This window comes from Nothoprocta perdicaria, unplaced genomic scaffold, assembly GCF_003342845.1.
Source record: "Nothoprocta perdicaria isolate Ctin4 unplaced genomic scaffold, notPer1 scaffold_258, whole genome shotgun sequence".
Classification (NCBI taxonomy): domain Eukaryota; kingdom Metazoa; phylum Chordata; class Aves; order Tinamiformes; family Tinamidae; genus Nothoprocta; species Nothoprocta perdicaria.
Window position 1 is genome coordinate 543,308 of NW_020455486.1, and position 21,017 is coordinate 564,324.

Consider the following 21,017-nt stretch of genomic DNA (forward strand, 5'->3'; position numbering starts at 1 on the left):
TTTGGAGTCCAGTTTATTCTGCTTTGTGTTTGTTAGCCCTACCTGATCAGATAGCCCTATTCCTGCTCCGGTAGAAGGACCGAGCTGGGCATCAGGAAATGTGAGTCAGCTCACAAGCTGCAATCATGCAGCGAGGCTGAAGGCAGGCTGGATGGCCCTGGAGGCCAAACTCAGAACTCTGAAGTCTTGGAGGGAACTTGGAAAATATTAGCTGGAAGGGGAGGCAGAAATCCAAAGCAGCCTTATTTTTCCAAGATCCTGGATGCAAGTAGCCTAGTCAGAATAAAGACGTTTTCACCAATCCTCCTTCACGTCCTTTAATGTCCAGGACGTTACTGCTGTGGGAGTGGAGATTGAGGCTGCCCTTCAGCAGGCTGTGCATGAGTTGGTTTTAGGCATTTTTAACCAGCCAGGGCGTGAGGTTCACTGCATCCATGGCACAGTTCTCCCTACAAGTAGGATTTGACTTTGGATTGCCAAGCTCCCGTGTTATCAGGTTCCTCTGAGGACCGGGATAACGTGAAAGCTCTGGCTTGCAGGAAGCTGCGTTTCTGTTCGGTTTCCATGTTGTTCGCTCCATCTGAGTTAGTTAGAAGCACTGTTTTATAATGGCAGGTACCTCGTCAGCCTACACTGACACGATCTAACTCCCTTCCTACATATTTGCTTTCATCCAAGTTGTACAGTATGAGGAAAGACTTGGCATTGTCTTTCTGACTTACCAAATCTTGCATTAGTCATGTCTTGGGGAGATGGTGGCAGTTTTTCACCTCCCACGCTTAGCCTAGATACAGACTTTCATCAGGCTCAATATGGATAAAGAAAAAAAAATCTTAATTCTCAGGACTCCTTTGACTGCAAATGGAAATAATTCATAAATGTTACAGCTCTGTCTGATGAGATTGGTAGTCTAGGCTATCAGCAGTATTTTTGCTTCCCTTCCCCCTCTTGCTGTCGCGGTGGGAGAATTGCATCATTTTTTAATAAGATTAGAGCTATTTGCATTTTAAGGTGTTCAGGGTATTAGCTGGCGGTGTGTCAGTTTAGACTGTCTGAGCTGGCTTTGGTCACCTCCCATAAGGGTTAGAGAGTTCAAGAAAACTGTGCCTTGCTGAACTGACAGTCTAGACATGTCTGGAGAGATCCTTAGTTTTTCAGGGTTTGTCTGCGCTTTGTTTCAAGCGGGGTGTGAAAGCTGTAAAAAGCGACACGCTCGCACCAAGGTTTGAAAGTCATTTGAGCACCGACCGTGTGGGTGAGAAATGCCTCTAGCCGTGCTCCTGGCCAAGGGCKGGTGAAGGGGCACCCGCTGAAAGCAGCACACGCAGACGGAGGGCCCTTCACCCACCCAGTGAGGTGCTGCAGCGGGTCGGCTCCCCGTGCTGCTGCTCCGAGCCCTCACGGAGGCTCCGAGCTCGCGCGGATATACGGCAGCCTTTGCAGGGTGCCAGGCGGTCCTGATGGTCCTTCCTGGGCTCCAAGGAGGCAGGAAACCCCCTGGGGGAGGTTGTGGCCCCTGGAGGACCCGATGGCTGCGGCTGCCTGTGTTCCCTGTGGTTCCATCCAGGCCTCCATCCCGCACTGCGGAGCCTCCCTGCCTGCTGCCTCCTGGCTGCCTGAGAGGCCCTGCTGCCATGAAAATGCCCCTTCCCTTTCCTCCCTGTATTCCAGCAGACCTTGTTTGCTGGAAGAGAGCGTGTGCTCTGGGAATGCRTGTTTCTGGGAGCGTTTTGAAACAAGGAGCACAGCTGCTCATCTGCCACAAATTCACTTTTGACCAGTTGAGAGTTTAATGGTCTTAACAGGAATTAGAAAGTTGCCTGAGCCTTGGCAGATGCTGTCGTGTGTTATAKGCTGGCTGCGAGGGTCCCTGCCTGCAGGGGACGTCGAGTTGTGTCGGTTCCTCCRTGGAGCGGTGCTTGAAGGTAGGAGTGCTTGAGAATAAGCCTAGGGAACACTGGGCAATTGGAGARAGATGGACAAAGCACCTGACCTTTACACGCTGTCCCTTCCCCAAATTGCTCAGGGTTTCTCAACCAGCAGATGAAGAAACCTGGGAAAAGGACAAAGGAACAATACCCTAAGCGAAATATCCCTGTGGAGATTTCCTAGAGAGGAGTTAATGCAGAACAAGAGCGGTTTCCACCTGCAAGCTTCTACGAGCAAGTGACATTCTTGACCAGCTCTCGTGATAGCCGGAGTATTTGAAAGCCCTGATTCCTGGAACTGTATAAATAAGAATGTCTGTTTCATTTAAAAGATAGCGCAAAGCCTGTTTCTAGCCTTCCTGACTGCAATTTAAATCTTCAAGACATGGCCTTAGTAAACTCAAATGGCTCCCAACAAGAAAAAACAAAGAAAACACTGTGGGTTTTTCATTTTTTGGTTTTAATCTTGAGATTAATTTCAACTGGGCAATATTACAATTATCAAACCTTCATGGTCAGTACTGCCAAAGGCTCCAGGATTTAACCACCTCAGCAGATAAATTTAATTTGCAGTAAGTGTGGAAAAAGACAACAGCGGATTTATTTCCCTAGTTATTCAGGCACCATTGGTGATATATTTGTGGGTTTGTATATTTAATACAGGCTTTGATATTTTCCCTTATGCATCTYTTTATTATATAAATAGTGTCCTTGTTTCTTAGTGTTTGTTGTTAGTGCATGCAAAAACATTCATCTTTTGTTTCACCCTTCCCTAGTGACCTGTTACATTTAGTTATAGGATATGCAGAAAGGAAATAATTAGTCTAACTTTGATCTGCCCTTGGAATTGCACTGTGCTTTTAAACTAGTGTAAAAGATGAACAGTAACTTTCAGCTACTAAGCACAAAGTGAATACAGGCACTGTAAGTTATTGTCTTAAAATAGCCTAAAGAACCACCTTTTTACAAATGAGTTMTCTACAGAGACTTTTCATTCCAGTGCTGAGATGCTGGAGAAAGGGCATTTGTGTGCCAGGAGCTCCTGAACTGTGAAATCAGAGGAGACAGTTGAATCATCGCTTCTGAGCACCTGCTTGGGTGCATATCATGTCTTACCCATTTACTTTTATATAGTCCCTCACCTTAATTTTCTCTTTTTGCATGTTTTTAGTCTGCAACTTTCAGACTGCAGCCTTGCTATTGCTTCATTTCTGTTTTTCTGTATTTTTTTTAATTGCAGGTGGCATGGCACACTGTATTACCAAATTATTAAAGRTTCCTTGCTCCAAAGAGATTGGAGAAAAAAAATTCCCCCCGAAGTTATTTGAAGTGGGCTGTGAAATTTGCAAACCGTTAYGGGAAAGCAAAGTAGAGTTTTCTGTTCCTGGTTTGCACAGCCTAGAAGGACAGCAAACCCAAGCAGCTTTGTGATTTGTCTTTCCCAGCTTCTAGTTGTAAAAAGGCTCAGTTAGGTAATACAGAGACAGTATTTGATCTGTGTGTCCTTATAGTTCCTTTGCTGCTACTGGAGTTGAACTTTTCAGATAATGCGTATTTATTTATTTATTTRTTTTGAATCTTTGATCTTTTTTTTACTAGGAAGGAACTTTATTTCTAATTATATCTGGGCTTTTTTTTTTATGCTGTTTCTTTTACTGTTAAAAAAAAAAAAAAAGCGCATTTGCAACTAAGAAAACAAGAAGTGATGCTGATTTTCTCTGTTTCCCCACATGGCGTGGCTGAGTGTTTGCTGCAGGTGGCTGGGTGAGAGATGGTCCCCCTGCAACAGAAAGTTGTCTTCATGACTCAGCAGGCAGTACCTGATAGGAGGGATTTTACCCCTATCTAGAAGGGTAAAATTCCTGAAGAGGTTCCCCTATGGTTTTACTTATTTATTTACTTTTATGGTTTATTTTCTGGCAGTGGCGAGGCAACTGGTGAGCTGCATGTACCCAGGACTGGGGACAGTGGAACGAGCATTTTACTCTTTAGTAGTATCCTCTGCTTTCCTAAGCAGTTCATTTCTTTTTGGTCATAGTGGTACATCTCGAAATAGCAGACGTAAGGACTGTCCTTTTTAAACGACACAATGCTCAGGCCATTAGAGCTGTTACGATTCCTTGCTGAGAGATCTTGGTGTTCTTGTAATACAAATAAATAATCAGAGCAAACTAATTTTTCCGAAATATTGTTAACAGGCGTGGATGAAGTATGAAACCCAGGTACTGTAGATCTTCAACYCCACTGCATGCTTTGTAGTATTTATTATTTCTGTTTGTGTTATCTATTACTATAATTCAGCCATGGTTTCTAGTGAAGTATGTATGTGTCCATTAACTACGTGTATTTGCTGCCCGAGCCCTCGTATTCTGCTGCTTTAGGATGACATCCCGAGGACCCCAGAGGTAGATGCAGGAGCCTGTGAAAGTGTTCTTACGCACTTCACAGTGCCATGATGCTGAATTATTTAGGTTTTTGAAAAGATATTTGGCCCTCTACTGAAAGATGTTTCAAGTGTGTACAGCGGCGATGGTCATTATTCAATGTATACTTGTCCATAAATGCAGAGAAAAGGCAGGGATGTCAATTTTAGTTTTGCTGAACCTACATGGCTGGAAAGTAAATGTAAATCAGAGTACGTACCTCTCCGTTGTGTTTTGCCTCTAGCAGCTTTCAGAATCACAAATGCACATTTTTAATGACTAAATGCAACATTAACAGGGAGCCATTCTGCCCCAGTTGTTTCATTAGGGGATGGACTTGCCAGAGACTGCTTTTAAGCAGGCATGTCTCTGTCTAGTCAAGGTATGCCCCCTCGCTCCCTGACAAGGAAGGAATATTAAAAAATAGACTCTTCCTAGGGCAGCTTCTGCGTTAGGTGGCACGTGAAGGGGAAGGGAGAGGCGATGCTGCGTGCCGGCTGTGGGCAGTGCACTGCGCTGCAGAAACCCGCGTCTTCACGCGGTGCTGCCGCAGACGCGGCCGAGGCCGTACCGCAGCCCGAGGCTGRGTTTAAACAGGGACATTGCCATGAATAACCTGGCTTGTCCTCCGTGTGCTTGCGTGCAAGACCCTGGCAGCGGCCGCATACTCAAAAGGTGAAGGGGGACCAGCGGGCTATCACTTTCCTTTTGTTTTTCCCCCTTCTCCTCCGTTTTTYAGGTGAAGCGTTGCTGCGCTGTAGGGAATTAAATGGCAAAAGCCAACCCTTTCGAGAGGCTGCATTAGTCTCTCCCTCATTCCATGTCCCGGGTTTGACAGCCCCAAAGTGCAAGCGCTGCTTCCCTTGATGCCGAGAGGAGAGGCCAGGGCCTGGAGAGGCCGGAGACCAGCCTCCCGTGTGAGGAATGGGTGCYTGAGCCCAAGTTAATGGGATCCATGGTCTGCCAAAGGAAAGGGAGCTTGTCTGGCCCTGGCGGGTGCTCCTGTGGRAGGAAAGGGCGCCATTGAAGGGAAAGCGGCACAACAGCCTTCGGGAGCCTGACCTTAAAGGAAGAGGGGTTGGAAAAGCCAAAGACGAAGATGGCCGAGAACATCCCCAGGGCTCCAAGGTTGAAATTAGCCAAAGATGAGGCTCTGTTTCCTCGCCGGCTCGCATGGCGCATGTRCGGCGCGGGCAGCAGTGACACCGGCAAGCGCTCGGCGGAGCCGGGAGCGGCTTTGGCAGGAGCTCCGGCGCCGCGGGGCTCTCGGGACGGCAGCGGGAGGCCGCAGCATTGCCAGCTGCCCCCCAGGCCTGTCGTGCCCCACACCCGGGGCCGTGGCCCTGCTGAGGATCCAAGGTRCTCTCGGAGAGGGGTGAAGAGCCACGTGTGGGCTACAGCACCGCACTACAGATCCTGCGGTGTCGCTTGCACGATGTTCCAAGATACAGGCACCAGCTCGGGAATGGGCAGCAGAGGACAGTGGAAAGCACATCCCCAACCCAAACCCCCAACTTTTGGCGGATGAAAGAAATGTCTGGGCAGAGCTTGGTCATTCTGTGAGTCYCGGAACGGCCTTAGAACCTCACGGGGGATTGCGCTTCCCAGTGGGCATGGCTGGGATCTCGTGGCCCTGTGTTAAGACTGAGTAGTGTTGCTGTGTCGGCACTGCTCTTTGAGATGGGGTATATCTTGAGCAGAGATRCTATTAAGTGGCACATACTCTGTGAGGTTTGAAAGAGGCTGGACACCTGAGTTTTGTTTGGGATTCACTTGCACCGTTGCATCCACCTGGTGCAGCAGAAAAGCCTGTTCTGTGGGCACCTGCCTGTGGGCTCTGTAGTTGAGCAAGAGCATTTCTTCCTTGCATGTGAAACTGCTACGAGCTCCGTGTGAGTCTCAGGCGCTTTTAGAGGGGATGGGAACCAATAAACCCATTTGAGACTGTGCTTTTGGTCTATCTGCTGGCTCCTGTGCGCAGGGATTAATTGGCCGGCAGATTTCCAGGATGCAGAATTATATGTTTTTCGTTTGGCTACTCCCTGCCTGTCTGTTCCCTCCTGCTGCTTAGGGAAAGCAGCCCTTCTGCAGCTTCCTCCCTTAATCCTCTTTGACTGGACTTCAATTTTAGCTGAGTGGTACCTATATGTGAGGGAGGGAGAGGTGCCAAGCGTGAGACCGCACCAAGGGTTTTACACTTGTCTCCTGGCTCGCTGCATAGTGTGGATAAGTCGCAACTGTTTTCCCAAATCCCTATTAGTTTTTCTTCAAAATGAAGCGATTAACTTCTGCTGTAAACTTCCCTTGTCTGGGGCATCCGAGCCTTGTGCTGAGCTTGACAGCATTCAAGATCTCCTGCCCACATAGACTATTAGGATCTGCTTATCCTTCGTTTCCACTGCCTGGTGAAATATTAGATAACGGGGAAAGAGCTTATCTTACATGCGTCTGAACTGACAAATATGGCAGCCTTTCAGTAAAAAGGCTAATGCAGACGAGGCCCTTTCCTGGCTGGAATAAGAATGAGCCTCGCGCTTGTCTTGTGCCATTGACGATGGTCAGATGCGTACAATGCGATTTCCATAGCAGCCAGACAGCCCGAGCACCTAATATCTACCTGTCTAGTCAGTGCATCAGCTTTGCTGGAGCGGAGAGCTGAAGTTTGTCATTGAGACTTGTTTCTAATGCATCAGGAATGGATCTTTTACCRGCACTCCAGAGTAAACATTGTAAGCTGTGTGAATTTATTTACCGTCAGTGACAAATAACTGTGTCAGTCGCTTTTGTTTTGCTCCCTGAATAAGATATGCTGTGTAAATGCCCTTATGGATTTAATTTTCGTATTTTTAAGCAGCGAAGGCTAGCAGAAGAGGGGAGCAGAGGGGGAATCTCTTACTGTTTGAACAATACTTGTAGGTTATTATTAATATTCATCTCCCTCCGTGCTTCTGTACATGAAAAATTAGTGTAATCCATTTCAGGAATTAACAATTTGAAGGGAGGAGCTAGGGAATATCGACCTGGTATCAGTATTGAGCGGAGTCTGTTTTAAACCACGTCTGAAAAACAACCTTTATTGTGGCGGGTGCTACCCGGCCAGGGAGTGAGAGGGAAGGTGGCGGTCACTTTGCCCGCACAGCGGTGAATGGGTCTCTCGGTCATTTCACAAGTTTCTTTGCCTTTCTCAGGTGCAGACCTATGCTCTAATGTTTCCATTTCCAGGAAGATGAAGGTTCACCATTGCAGGGCAGCACAGTTCTGCATTACCTTCACACAGGTACTCTGGGGAAACATTCTCCCGGATGCAAATCGTAATCTGTATGTGTGTTATCAAACTTGCTTTGCCGTCAGATTTTCAACCAGCAGCCAAAAAACAGTGTCAGGGAACCCGTGAGCATGAGTAACCCCTTCGGAAACGTAAGGAGAGCAGCTAATGCTTGCAGGGCTGCGGTACCTCAAGATGTAAATGGGCTCTGAATGGAGCATGGGGAAGAGCTGTAGCTGGGCGAGCCAGACACACCTGGACAGCGTGCGGAGCTGCTGCTCCAGCACCTGCCTCTGGGACTGTATCCAGGCCCTGTTCCTGAAGACAAACTGTTCAAGGTGGGAAACACAGATGGTTGGGCTGACCGGTGAGCCATGGTTGTGCTGAGACTGTGAGGGAGAGCACTCAGGTTTGGGATTTGGGCTGGAGGTTTGTGGAGAAAAGAAGAAACAGTAAGAAAAGTTTAGCCTGTGTTTGAACCAGTTGCAGAATATCAGCTGATCTGCAAGTTTTTTTTTTCTTTTTTTTTGCTTCCATATAAACAGGGTTAATTCTAGCCTTGAGTAAGGCGCTGTCAATTCAATTATTTAGTTTATAGCTATTGACTTGCTTGGTAGCAGTTTCCCTGCATATAAAATGAGCACTTTTGTATGTGTTTTGCAGGAGCAGCATGCGTAAAAATTAAATAACATCTATAAAACATTATGAATATGTAAAACAATAGGTATATGCTAACTATTATGTTATTTATTTAATGCTTTGATAGCTATGTTACAAAACAAATGAGGAGGTGGGGAATTTCTCTTGGAAAGAAAAATACTTCAGTGCCTGCCTTGATCTGCGTTAGACATCTGCACTGTGAAGTGTAAGCAATGCTGAAAGATGTGCTGAGAAAACAAATGGGTTATGGTTCTGTCATGCTAGAAATGGGAAAATGTGTAGGCAATAGAGAAACTACTTCAGTTACAGGCAGAATTGTGAAGTATTAACTGAAGAAAAATAGCAGCAAAGATAAAACACTAACATTTTGGAAACTGGGACCCAGCCAGTTTATGCAATGGAAAATCACACTGCTTAAAAAAATCAAGAATAACAAGTTTGGGKTTTTTTTAAAAAAAAAAACAGAAGGACAGACCTACAAAATTCTGAGATTTAACACTTGGAAACTCAGTTCTTACCTCGGAAAGTGGAAGGAAAACAACTTGTTGAAAATGTGTTCAGGTTATAGCTTCCTTTGAGGAAGACACCTAAAATGGACAAAAAAACCCTGTAATCTGGGCTTTGAGAGCAAGAAATATGATAGAGCATGAAGGGCAAATGCCCAAGGCCTTTGGAATTCAGAATGTCTAAATGAGCTGACTAAAAAAGGRAAAATTCAGGTTGAGTGTTGGTTTGGGTTGTGCAGCAGATTCATTTTCCCTATACGCATGATCTTGCATTGGGCAATTCCCTTCTTACTGTGTAAACCAGAAACTCCACGTGTAAACCAGAAACCGGCTATACTGACAGCGAGGTAAGGGCATTGACATGTGTGAGAGAACAGGACGAGCGCTGTAATGGGCCAGCCTCGCCTGACTGCTGTAGCCGAACCTAAGGGCGCTCATACGATGCCATGCGGGTTCCCAGTCAGGAAATGTGGCATCGAAGGTGGCAGCAGCAGCAGCTCGGCCTCGCTGCCCTTGCTCAGTGCCGTATGGCAGCATTTCTCAGGCTCGATGTACACACCGTCAGTGATGCACCGAGATGTCCTAGTGAGAGCATTTTGTGTAATCGCTGACATGACGCCATCAGGTTCCTGAGGAGTGATCCAGGGAATTACATTTCTGTGCTGAATTGATCAGTTAGACCAACAGAAGAGATGAACAAATCAAAAAAAAAAAAAAAAAAAAAAGAGCTGTTGCTACGTGGTGCTGGCTTTGGACCTAATGACTGCAAGTTTGTTTTGTATTTGCTTGAGACTACAGAAGTAGAAGAATTGGTGTCTGCAATAAATCTCCTTTAGGACTTCTTTCCTGTGACGGTCAGAGCCCTGGAACAGGCTGCCCGGGGAGGCTGTGGAGTCTCCTTCTCTGGAGATCTTCCAAACCCACCTGGATATGACCCTGTGCCCCAGGCTCTCGGTGTCCCTGATGGAGCAGGGGGTTTGGACTAGGTGATCCCTAGAGGTCCCTTCCTACCTCAGCCATTCTGTGATTCTGTGAAGTTCCTCTGCAGCGTGTGGTGGGYATCGTCAAGCAATGGAACTAGACGTCCATGTCATTCTCTAAAAATCTTGTGTCTGCTCTTCTGGCCACGTTCAGAAGGCACATTTCTGCCAATGTTAATTTTGTTTAAAAGAATTTGGTGCCCAGATCTGGCTTTAAACAGACTGCAGCATGTAGGTGAAATCCTGATTGAGACTCTGGTTGCCTGCGGATGATTTGTGTCAACGTCTTCGAGAACATGGTGTGCTGCAGGGAAAGGATTCCTTATGTTGTGTTGCTGACCTCAGAGCAGGGGTAACTGAGGCTAAAAAAGCTCGCTAAAAAGACAGTAACATCGCAGGGGGTTGAGAGGCGTTTGACTGCAGAACCCTGGAAACGTGCGCATCTCAGACCTTGCCAAGTGCACGTCCAAAGTGCGATCGCCCAGTCTCCCAGCGCATTTGTCCATGACTTCAGAAGGGCGAAAAGCCTCGTCTGAGCTCATGTTCAGATCAGTCTGTTGGGTGTCCTAAAATCCCCGGCAAATCTCCTTAGCCCGTTGGGTAAATCTGCGGCTGGGATTTGCTCTTGTGACTGCACATCCCAAGCGTGGTAAAAATAGCCCGTCTCCCGGCGCGGTGACCCCCTCTCGCGCTCCGCACGTAGTGGGTGAGCAGCCGGGGTTGGCGCTGGGCCGCTCCGCAAGGCGCCGAGCSCAGCACCATGGCGGGGCCCAAGCTGCGGCCTAAACCGGGCGCGCCGCAAGGGGAGCCCTCCTGAGGGGCGGGATTGCGGCACCYTCCGCCTGGTGCTGCTCGGGAAGGCCGCGTCTCCCTCAAGCTTGCCTTGAGGCAGCTGGGAGGGCGTCTTGTTCCCACTCCGTCCGCCCCTCCGAGCCTGGGATCTTGCGGTTGGAGCCTGAAAGCGCAGCCTTTCTCCGCAGAGCCGGCGCGACAGGTCGGATTTATTGGGTTTTAATCCTTTACCTTAATCCTAGTGAGAAACATGGTATTCATTAAAAATGTCAGCCCTGCCAAATTAGCAGTGAAGCATTAGCAGTTTTGTTATCCCAGCTGGGTGATGGTTACAAGTGAGAGTGAGTGAACATGCTTCATACTCCTCATGGGCTGTGCCCACACGCGTGTATATGCAACATGGGAGAATGGTGCTTTTTTCTTTCTTTTTTTTTTTTTTTTTCTTTTTAAGCCCCAAAACACTTTACCTGCTCTCATGCTTCATCTTTACACACGGTTTCACACACACACACACACACACGCACACACACACACACAAACCATCCAACCCAAATGGGATGTAAGGTCTCTCTTCTGTGGATTTGTTGCTACTGGTGAGTCACCAGTGTCCATGTACAGTTGTGCAGAGCAGGACCATGCAATGGAGTAGCTGAAAACGCAGCCTCCTGTCCAAAAATACCAGCCAACCAACTGTAAGACACATTAGCTGTCAGCTCCCAGTGTGTCTGATGAGATTTCAAGCAAATTTTGTTTTTGCTGTCGCACACAGAAAAAGGCTCTTGCAGCTGTTTGGGGCCAGCCCTTTTCTCACTGGAATCACTTGGCATTTTGCCACTGGGCAGATTTTGAAAATGCACCTTTGTGGTCCGAGAGCCTGCACGACATTCTCCAAAGGGGCCAAGCTGCCCAAATTTTGTAGGGTGGTGGATAGGGTGTGAGCACTGAGCAAAGGGGCCCTTCCTCTGCRTCAGTGCAGCACAGTGTGTGAACCTCGGAGGAGGAGGCAGCGAGACGGCCGTGGGCCTCAGGAGACAGCTCAGGCCACTGGCAGGTCCATGRCAGAGCCGAGGGGACGAGCTGGATCAGCCCTGCGTCGCAGCTGCCAAGCCATGTGACCCCATAGGGCTCTCTTACATAGTGCGTTTGGGACCGTTTTGTGGGGGATTTTTTTTGGATGCCAGGTGTTTTTCCTTTTTTCTCTCAGTCCTTCTGGAGAACCTCCATTCCCCGAAGCCCATGAAGCCCTTCCAGTATTACTAGTAGCCTATGTGCTTTAGGGCAGTGCACAGGACAGAAGAGGATGGAGAAGCGGTGTCAGGAGGAACCCAGTCAACCTTTCCAAGGCCCAGTCTCTCCCATGGAGCATGTTCAGAAACTTCCCTCCTTCTCCATCTTCTTGTACTTAGTACCATCACTGCCCGCAGAGCAAGAGGATGGTGGTTCTTCGCGCATGGAGTTGCACTGCATCTCTTGTGTCATCAGGCTTTGTGTCTATCCTTTTGCTTCAGCCCTGGAGGAGCAGCTGTCCCGTGAGGATAGCCTAGGGGCTCTGGGCACCCTCATGCCTGCTATGAGAGGCTGGGGATGGTCTGGGAAAGTGGGCAGACACCTGCCTGTTGTAGCCGGAGTGCCTGGGGAGGGAAGCGCCTGGACRTTGCAGATTCCATTGATTCTGCTGAAAACAGCAACACCACACGCGTGAGTGCGAGCAGCTTTATTTAGGTAAAATAGATGTGGATTTTTGCATCCTTCTGCAGTTGCTAGGATGCTCTCCATCAAGTGATTTGGAAATCTTCTAAATTTTCTTAGAAGCTACGCCAGTTTTGACATGCTGCTTTAATATTTTTCTGGCTGCAATATGGCAAGACATGGAAATCTTATGTTGTCATCACACAGAGCTGTGAAGCATTCTTTTTTTCCCTTCTTTTGCTTTCTCTCTCTTGCACTCTGTCATATGGAAACCAGATCAAGATTATGAAATTATTGCCCACAAACTGTGATCTTTTTTCTCTTTTGTGGTGGGAACTGACAAGTCAGTGATGGCTTAGTGCTGTTTGTACTAGCTGTTCATGTTGCACACATTTGTATGTATCAGGAAGCGCCGAACTTGGCCCGCTTTTCAGTTGGCACACGGGCTGGTGAAACGTCAGATTTTTAATCGTGATAAAGTTCAGGAAAGAAAAAATTACGGCAGATGTTTCCTTTTGTCAGARCTGAACTGAATCATTAAAATGTGATATGATGTACTATGAACGAGTCAGTGTAAACACCATCCTTGTGAACATGTCAAAAAGCCTGAAGAATGCAGACCATTCATGGTCATGTTGAAATCCGTGTGGTGCGAATGTTGTATTACCAAGCTATTTCGTTTAAAGGCAGAGTATGAATCTTAYGATTTTTTTATTGCCTTTATACAAAATGAAAAGATAACATAATCTGTTTCGGCAAAAATAACCTAGTAGCTTCTGCAACGTGGTTGTCGTTTTCCTAGCTATTTGCCCAAAGGTGTAATTTATACAAGCAGAGGTGAGGTTTGAGATTCCCACTGAGCAAGGAGCTCTCTCTCCCAATTCCTCTTAAACACCAGGTGTTCTTGGGAAGTCTTAACACCTTTTCCAGCCCGAAAGAAGTGGTAGCAAAGTTGCTGTTTGCTGAGGAGTGCCTATGGTGGTATGTTAGAACATAGAGCCTATGTACAACAGTGCTCTTTTGTGGGTATATGCACTCACGCTGGAAATTTCCCAGCTATTTAAGGAGGGGTAGCCTGTGCATCCCTTCCCCTTCTTACTCATCCCTTCCCCTTCCTATTGTAAAGACAGTGCAAGTTAGAAGACTACAAGTTAGAAGGCAGGATTTACCCTTGTTTGTTGGAACCTGGTCAGCAGCTGTGGGAGAAGGACAGGAAGGATGCCGAGACCAGCCCTCTTTTTGGATTTTCTCTCCCCTCTCTGGCCCCACATCCCCTTTGCAAGGATTACTGGYGTTAGTCAGAGAAGAAGTGTCTTGTGAGAAGCTTCCCCGGGCTTCCCCRTGAGCTGAACATGTTATATCTGCGCAAGAAGCTTTGAACAGGTTCCAACGCTTGCTCCCTGTGTTGTCAGTTTGCATGAGTTTCCTGTAAGTTGAGTGGCTTTCTTAAAGCTTCAGCTGCTGGAATTAAAAGAGCTCACAGGTATCTCCATTTTGACTTAAAGGTCGGAGAAAGGCTGGAAAGATGTGGTCAAAGTGCATCCCACAGTGCTGTTGGATGCCACTTTTCTAATTTGAGGAGAGCCAACTCATGTTTTTTAAATGATAGGGGTTGGTACTCTGTTACATTATAAAGTGGCATCTACGCTGTAATAAATYCAAATCGTACAAAACGTACATACAAAATCATACACGTACAAAATCTCCGTCCACATCTTTTTTGTGGATGCAGTGCAAGTGCATTTAAACTGTGTCTCTATGACTCCAGATAATTGCATTAGTGAAAGAAAAAACTTTTAGAGTGTGTGTGCGTGGTCACTCATCAATGGTGCATAGACATGTRTTTTCTTTTAAGCAAGACAGCAAAGGCCAGGTGTAGTGAACTTATTTTTATAAAATATTCCCACAAGATTCAATGATATCAGTTGTTMATGGCAAAGCATCTACAGCTATTGCACCATGGACGTTTGTCGATACGCAGTATTTTTTTTAATTTGCATAAGTTTTTGCACCTCTCTTGCGCCATAGGAACTTAATCCATCATGAAGCTTCATTAGAAGCTGCTCCATTGTATCCTGAGGCAGATGGGAAATTTGTGTGAGTCACTGATTTGTGATCAATCCGAAGGAAACTAAGTCTACAATTCCTAGGGAAGAAGCAGTCCATTTGGGATTCATTTACGCAGCTCCTTTTATATAAATCATTAATGCTGTAAACTATCCATTATTGTTAGGAGAAGAAATTTAACAATGCAAATAAAACAAATTACTGTGGCAGAGCAATTTTATGTTTGATTGTAATGTTTAATGGCATGTTCTTGTAAAGAGATTTTCCCATCATTCAGACCTCTCAGGTCCGTGACTCATTTGGTTTCCATTGGTCCCCACATCCCCAATTTATTCCTAGAGTTGTTTTCTCCTCAGCAATTTCTATAAATGTGCTGCAACATGGGGTTATCCAAGGTTAATTTCCCTTATGAGTACTCATCCAGACGGCATGTATGTAAACAGTGCAAGACAAATGATAACAAAACCATAGAATAAAAATGTAGAATATTACTCAGAAATCAATTCCTTTGTTTTGCTTGCAGATTCATTTTTTCGTATCAATCTACTTCCCCKTCTTTTTTTTTTTAAATTAAATGTTAAGAATAGTTTATAATGTCATCGTAGTTTATAAAACATCTTTTTTTTGGACATCAAATGGTGGATTATGATTACTTCCATTCTCCCCATGCCTTTTAGCAGATACTACACATCAATGAGGTAGAGTTTCATATCCTTATACCAGCTAGTTATATACATGTCAGGAGTAGAACACAGCTCAGCATCTTCTGCTTATATTTTCTGTACTTTATTTTAATCCTGATTCTGTTTTCTCTCTTTATCTTGGTTCTGAGTCTTAGCCTTTTTTTTTTCCTTTTTTTAAATTGTCCTGATTTTTTTAATAGATTGCTATACTTTCCTGTGATTTGAGAAGGTTTCTTCACTGTTGGGTTCTGCGAAGCCTTTCTGTGCACCTTAGCCAGGCTGTACTAAAGTATCTTGATAGTCTGTTAATCTGCAGTCAGCTGCCCATTATTTTCTTTTCCTAGCTGCCAGGGAGTTTGCTGGCAATTGAGATTTATGGAGCGAATAATCCACCTGGCAGGAGACTCCTTGTAACTCCAAAGAGTATGCTTTAGTGGAAGAATGAACATGCCTTTTTTGTGTGTGTAAAATACCATTAATGGCATATTTAGCAACCTGTACTTCTATAGCAGGGCGTTCAGTTTCATGTTGGCGGTGGATTCTTGCATATGCATAGATTGCAGCCCCCATGCTAATTCTCTCCCCCGTTTCACATTTGCTTGTTTCTRTGGTAGGACAGCACGTGCCGTTCCCCCTTGGGATGTTAATGTGCTCCTGAGCACATGTATTGTAGTTCTGGTTTGAATAGGCTGGGGGGGGGAAAGAAAGATACCCCAAACTTGCAAAAACAACCAGAAAAGTGAGACAAAAAACAACCTGAGGGCTGATTCATTCCTCCACTGCCTGGAAATTGCCTGGAAACCAGAGGAGCTCAGGGTAGTGATGCTTCAACCACTGAGACTCCACAGGTTCTCTCTTGCATTTATTGTTGAGAAAAATGAATCAAAATGGTATTTTTTTTTTTTGCAATTGTAGTCCTTTCTTACCATAACTTGGCATTTTCTCTTACTTTAAGGGCTAATTTTCACAACCAGTGATGAGGTTAGAACATCAAGTAAGCCAAATGCTACCAAGTATGATCAAAACAAAAGACGAAGGGGGTTGTACTATTTTCAGTGCAGTTAATTTTGTTCCCGAGTTTTTATTAGAATGAGATGAAGGATTGAATTAGACAGTGATTAAATTAAGTGGAAGTCGCCATATACCAGTGTTTAAGGCAACAGATACCTGCACGGAATTTTGATTCTCCGCCACCCGGTCTCTTTGCCTCTCAGGGACATTCTCCTAACCCGAGTAGTCCGGACCTGACTGTCACCCTTGGATTTGCGGCTGCCTTCCGTGCCCGCTGTTCCCTGTGCYCCGGCACTGGGATGTGCCTGTTTTTCAGTGGGGACACGGGGGCAGCGGTGCTGGCGGCCGCGTAACCTCCGGGACAAAGAGGCCCGGGTGCCGTTAGCACCGYGGCGCTTGACGCTGTGAATGAGCCGGGCGCTAGCGGAGCTGCAGCGGGGAGCACTCACCAGGASATCTTCTCACTTGCCAGCACAAGCGGAGCCAGAGCCAGCCAGGTCTGAAAGGCTGATTACCTTTACGACGGCACATTGTAGCTCTGTGTCCCGGGATGAACTCTCCTTCCAGCRCAGGAAAACAAACTACGGCACGCGTGGCCACTGCGCCCAGCATGCGCGCTGTGGAGCGCTGCAGATCAAGGACCACTGATTTTCTAGGAAACGGGGTTTGGAGGGAGCTCTTCAGCTGAGGATTGCAAAGAGTGATTTAAAAAAAAAAAAAAAATCAGAATTCAGTTTAACAATCCTTCCTATTAATACAGGGTAAAGAACAGCTTTATCAGGAGGTTAATTTAGAGGCCTGAACACTGTCATCTTCTGCATTAAATCACACAGAATCACAGAATAYTCAAGGTTGGAAGGGACCTCTAGAGATCATCTAGTCCAACCTTCCTGCTCAAGCAGGCACACCTAGAGCATGTGGCACAGGGTGGCATCCAGGCRGGTTTTGAAGACCTCCAGAGAAGGAGACWCCACAACCTCCCTGGGCAGCCTGTTCCACTGCTCTGTCACCCTCACACTGAAGAAGCTCCTCCTCATGCGTAACTCTGYATGACAGTGCACCAAGCATCAATAGCCCTGTGTTTGTGCTCATCTCAGAGATCTTCTGGCCTGAAGGTGCTTAGAGCTGTTTCTCAGCACAGGGAGGGACAAGCGCGTCTGTGCAGAGGCTCAGTGCACCAGCCAGATTTACGGTGATCCAGCTAGCGGGGTGCACTGCGAGCAGGAAAACACATCCCCTTAGAGGTTCTAATTTCAAGAGTCTTTTTTCCTACTTTTTAGCAGTCTTTGTGAACAAAACTTTGTTAGGAGTCTCTTACCTTTTAGGGTGTCTTGAGAGTCTGACCAAAGTCAGTAATGTCTTCAGAAAGCCAAGAAAGACTGGGATGGGAAGCAGTGTAAGTGGGAAACTACTAACACCCTTAAGATTAGTAAAATTAGTAAAACAAAAAAAAAAGTATCAGTAAAATTAAATCTAGTAAAAATAAAAGTTTTTAGTCTTGTTGGTTCCAGAATTATGTACTTTTTCCCCCAGCCACAACTGATACAGGTGGGGGACAGATCAGTAAATGCATCCTTTATTTTTAGGAGGAAGCAGGTTYGCTGCCCTTGTTGCAAGCGCAGCTTTGATGAGGCGCTCGCTGAACGGCTGGCGCTGAAAGGGCTTGATTCACAGTGAAAACTCGATGGTAAATGCCTAACAAATAGGTAATGGTCCTAATCCTGTGCTGAGGGCGTTTTTGAGGATGCTCCGGGCGCCTTGTTTATGGATACGGTAGTCTGTAAGCATTCGTGACTCACGGGGCCTGTGCAATAATACGTCATTAAACAAACGTTTGGCGGGTAGGGGAGCAGGGAGCTGCGGCGGGAACGCAGTGTGTCATGTGTCAGCCCCTCCGTGCAGGGAATGCTGCTAGTGCCAAAGCAATAATTCTGTGCTGTGAGTTAATGCCCTTTAAGGGACGAAAAGTCATCTGAACTTGCAGGGATGTTTCTCTCACTGTAAGAGAACAAAAGGAAGAAGAGCACTGAAACCTCCATACTGATTTAACTTTTGTTTTCAGCTTCCAAACTGGGCTTCTCTGAAACCATTTTCTTATTTTAAACATGAGGTTGGGGTTGACATAGGAGGGTTAGTTTTTTGGCTCTGGAATACTTCAGTATACCTGTCAGCCCTAAAGCCTTGGGAGTGGAGAACAACGGAAAGGCCGCCGGCCTCGACAGCCCCCTCGGTGCACAGAGTGGGTCAGACCCACGCAACAGCGGTGTCTTTAAAACAATAAAGTCTGTAGCGTTAATTCTTTCCTGGACACTGTGCAGGGGGGATAGGTCTGTCATTCTGAAGGTGCTCCACATGTGCTACCTGTTCTGAGCGACTTCCCTCTGCTGGTAGCAGTAATGTAGGTGGGAATGCCCGGTTCTACTCAACATCATTTAAACTCCTTCTGCTCTTCGGGTAACCCCCCAGGAGGGTATTTGTTTGTTGGCCACAATCACTATCCCCCAGCCTGTCTGTAGGATTTGAGCTGGGACCCTACACTTAGCAGTACTCAGCTACACATCAGCGTGGTTTAATAAATCTAGATGAGGAGGAGAGACTGCAGTGACGGGGGAAGGGTCCTGATGCCACCAGCCCCATGAGGGGTCCTGATGCCACCAGCGCGGAGCCTGTGTCCCCTCCTGGTCTTTGCTCCCTTCGTGCCCAGCCTTGTCCCTTGGGGCGCAGGGGTCTACATGGCATGGAGGGCACTGGCTCTGCCTCCGTGGTCCCTCACAGCGAGTGCCGTGGGGGCCAAGCTGGACTGGAAGGGGCCAAAATCTCTCCTCCTGCTCGTGCAGATGCGCCTTCAGCAGCACAGGGCAGCGGGCCTGCAAGCCCGCGAGCCACGGACACCCCATAAGGAAGTGTCCATGCGGAGCTGCCGATCCAGCCGGACAATCAGCCAGACGGAAACGCTGGCTCGCTGGTGGTGCTGGCGCGAGCCGAGGGGGCAAAGGGAAGGCGGATACGGCTCCAGCCGGGAGCTCTGCCAAGGAAATGCACGCGCAACTGGAGCCCAAGTCTCAAAAAATTCACTCTGGTATTTTTTCCTTCCCTTCCCCTCCCCACCCCTTCCCCCTTTTTTTCCCTTCTTTTTTTTTTTTTTTTTCTTTCCTCCTTTCTAAGTTTCTGTGGATAAATTGCTTGAGGTTACCTGGATTATTTCTCCTGGTGGTTAAAGTTTTGCAATATTATCCCAGCATGTGTCACCCTAATATTTTAAGCCCTTGGACTCTCCCTAAAATGTTTCATAATAAATTTGCAACTTTGACTTCTGAAGGTTCCTCTGGTCGCTTTTAATGGCTGTATACCTGCAGCATGGGAAATATAAGTAATGAGGAATTGGGGATAAAAATTCTTTACTGAGACCATTTTAAGTTATTGGAGTAGGAATAGGCTTAGAATTACTGTCTGGGCTGTGAAATAGTTTGGAGAAGTTTATTGCTGTGTTGGGGGGGCAATTGATCCTTTTGGAACAACTGGTGTTTATGAATTTTGCAAATGCGATGGAAAACTCCGAGTGTCTCTAACTCGGATATAAGGAGATCTCGCAGCCTAAAGCTCGTGTGTGACACTCGATCCCAGCTGCGTGTTTTCCTCCCCCCATCCCTCACTTCCCATGGAGGCATTGGTGCCTGTGGCGGGAGCGCGGGGATGCGGGGCGCGCACGGGAGCTTCCCGGCGCTCCCGGCGCTCCCGGTGCCCGGCCGGGAGAGCGGGCGGCGTGTGCGAGCGGCTCCGGGCAACGTGGGGAGGGAGCGCGGCGCGGGATTGACTGAAGGAGCGCGCGGGGCCGGGAATGACGCACGCCGAGCTGGATCAGAAACGCGGAAGAATTAGGAGCCTCTAAGTGTCACCCGGCGCSGTTTAAAGAGCACCGCGGCGAGCGGCGAGGCCGCTGCGCGAGCGGCGTGGGTAAGATATGCATCTTCCTTCTACTTTTCTCTTTCCCTCGCTCTCTCTTTCGCTGTCCGCCGACACGCAAGGCAGGAGCCTTGCGGCAGGGATCAAGAGAGAAGGATTTTAGGCGAGCTTTGCAGATTCTTTTTTTTTCACTCCCCTTGCTGATTTTTTTTTTTTTTTTTCATTTTGTTCCAGACAAAGCCTAGACAGGTTGTGCTGTTGAGAGCCGAGGCGCGCTCCCGGGCGCCTGCGTGCGCCGCCGGCACGCGTGTGCACGCTTCGTGTTTGTATTTATCTTATTTTTTTTCCGGGGATAAGCCGGCGCGCAGGCCTGCCTCAGCCGGGCTGCAGAGAGGGGACCCGCGCTCCGTGTCCGTCTCCAGGGCACCGCCAGGCTCCTGCTGCTTTGCAGCTCCGCTCTCTGCCGATGGCAGTCGATAATTGGTAGCCGCAGTCTGCGGTCTGAGCCACAGCATTTTGTCTAGCACCTGGGACGGGCCCCGCTGACAGACCGGAGAGAGAGAGGGAGAGAAAGACAGAGAGACAGGCAGACAGAGAGACAGGCAGACAGAGAGACAGGCAGACAGAGAGACAGGCAGACAGGCAGGCAGGCAGGCAGGCAGGCAGAGAGGCAGACGGAGCAGGCCGGCTGCAGGCGGGAGCCCCGCGCGAGCGAGCCGAGCGGCCGCCGGACGCGCCTGCCCCACGGGCTGCCCGGGGATGCGGCGCCCGCCGGGGGCTCCACCGAGAGGCTCCGATCCCTTTTCCAGAGGACACGATTATGTCCAGTGAGCAGCTTAACAGTACAGCGGTGAAGGATGCACGGTTAAAAGACCTGTTGTTGGAAAGAGGTACTCCCATTTTATTCTATTTCGTGGTTTTGCATGGCTAGGGTTACCGCGAGCTTAGTGCCCAGGTCGTGTCGGAGCGAAGCAAAGGGAATTCCCACACGGCAGCACCTCTGTGTGGCTCCGGGAGCTGCGGGTGATCCCAGCCCGGCACCGCGAGGAGCACTTTGCCGCCTGGGAGAGAGAGTTTGCTTTCAAATGATCGCGTCGGGTGACGACCCAG

At 47.7% G+C, this 21,017-nt stretch overlaps 1 protein-coding gene across 3 annotated transcripts in view; it reads left to right on the forward strand.

Moving 5' to 3' along the window:
- LDLRAD4 (low density lipoprotein receptor class A domain containing 4) overlaps nucleotides 1-21,017 on the forward strand; it is a 235,267-nt gene that overhangs the window by 199,089 nt on the left and 15,161 nt on the right. Inside the window, exon 1 of one of the 3 annotated variants that reach the window (XM_026040456.1) lies at nucleotides 19,931-19,958. The exons of 1 other annotated variant lie outside the window; for it this stretch is intronic. Coding sequence is in view for 1 of the 2 variants with exons in the window: in XM_026040455.1 (XP_025896240.1) it covers nucleotides 20,728-20,797 (70 nt within the window). In the remaining variant the exon portion in view is untranslated. Of the gene's footprint in view, nucleotides 1-19,930; nucleotides 19,959-20,712; nucleotides 20,798-21,017 lie in introns of those variants that run through there. One more of the 3 variants, XM_026040455.1, reaches the window with a different exon arrangement.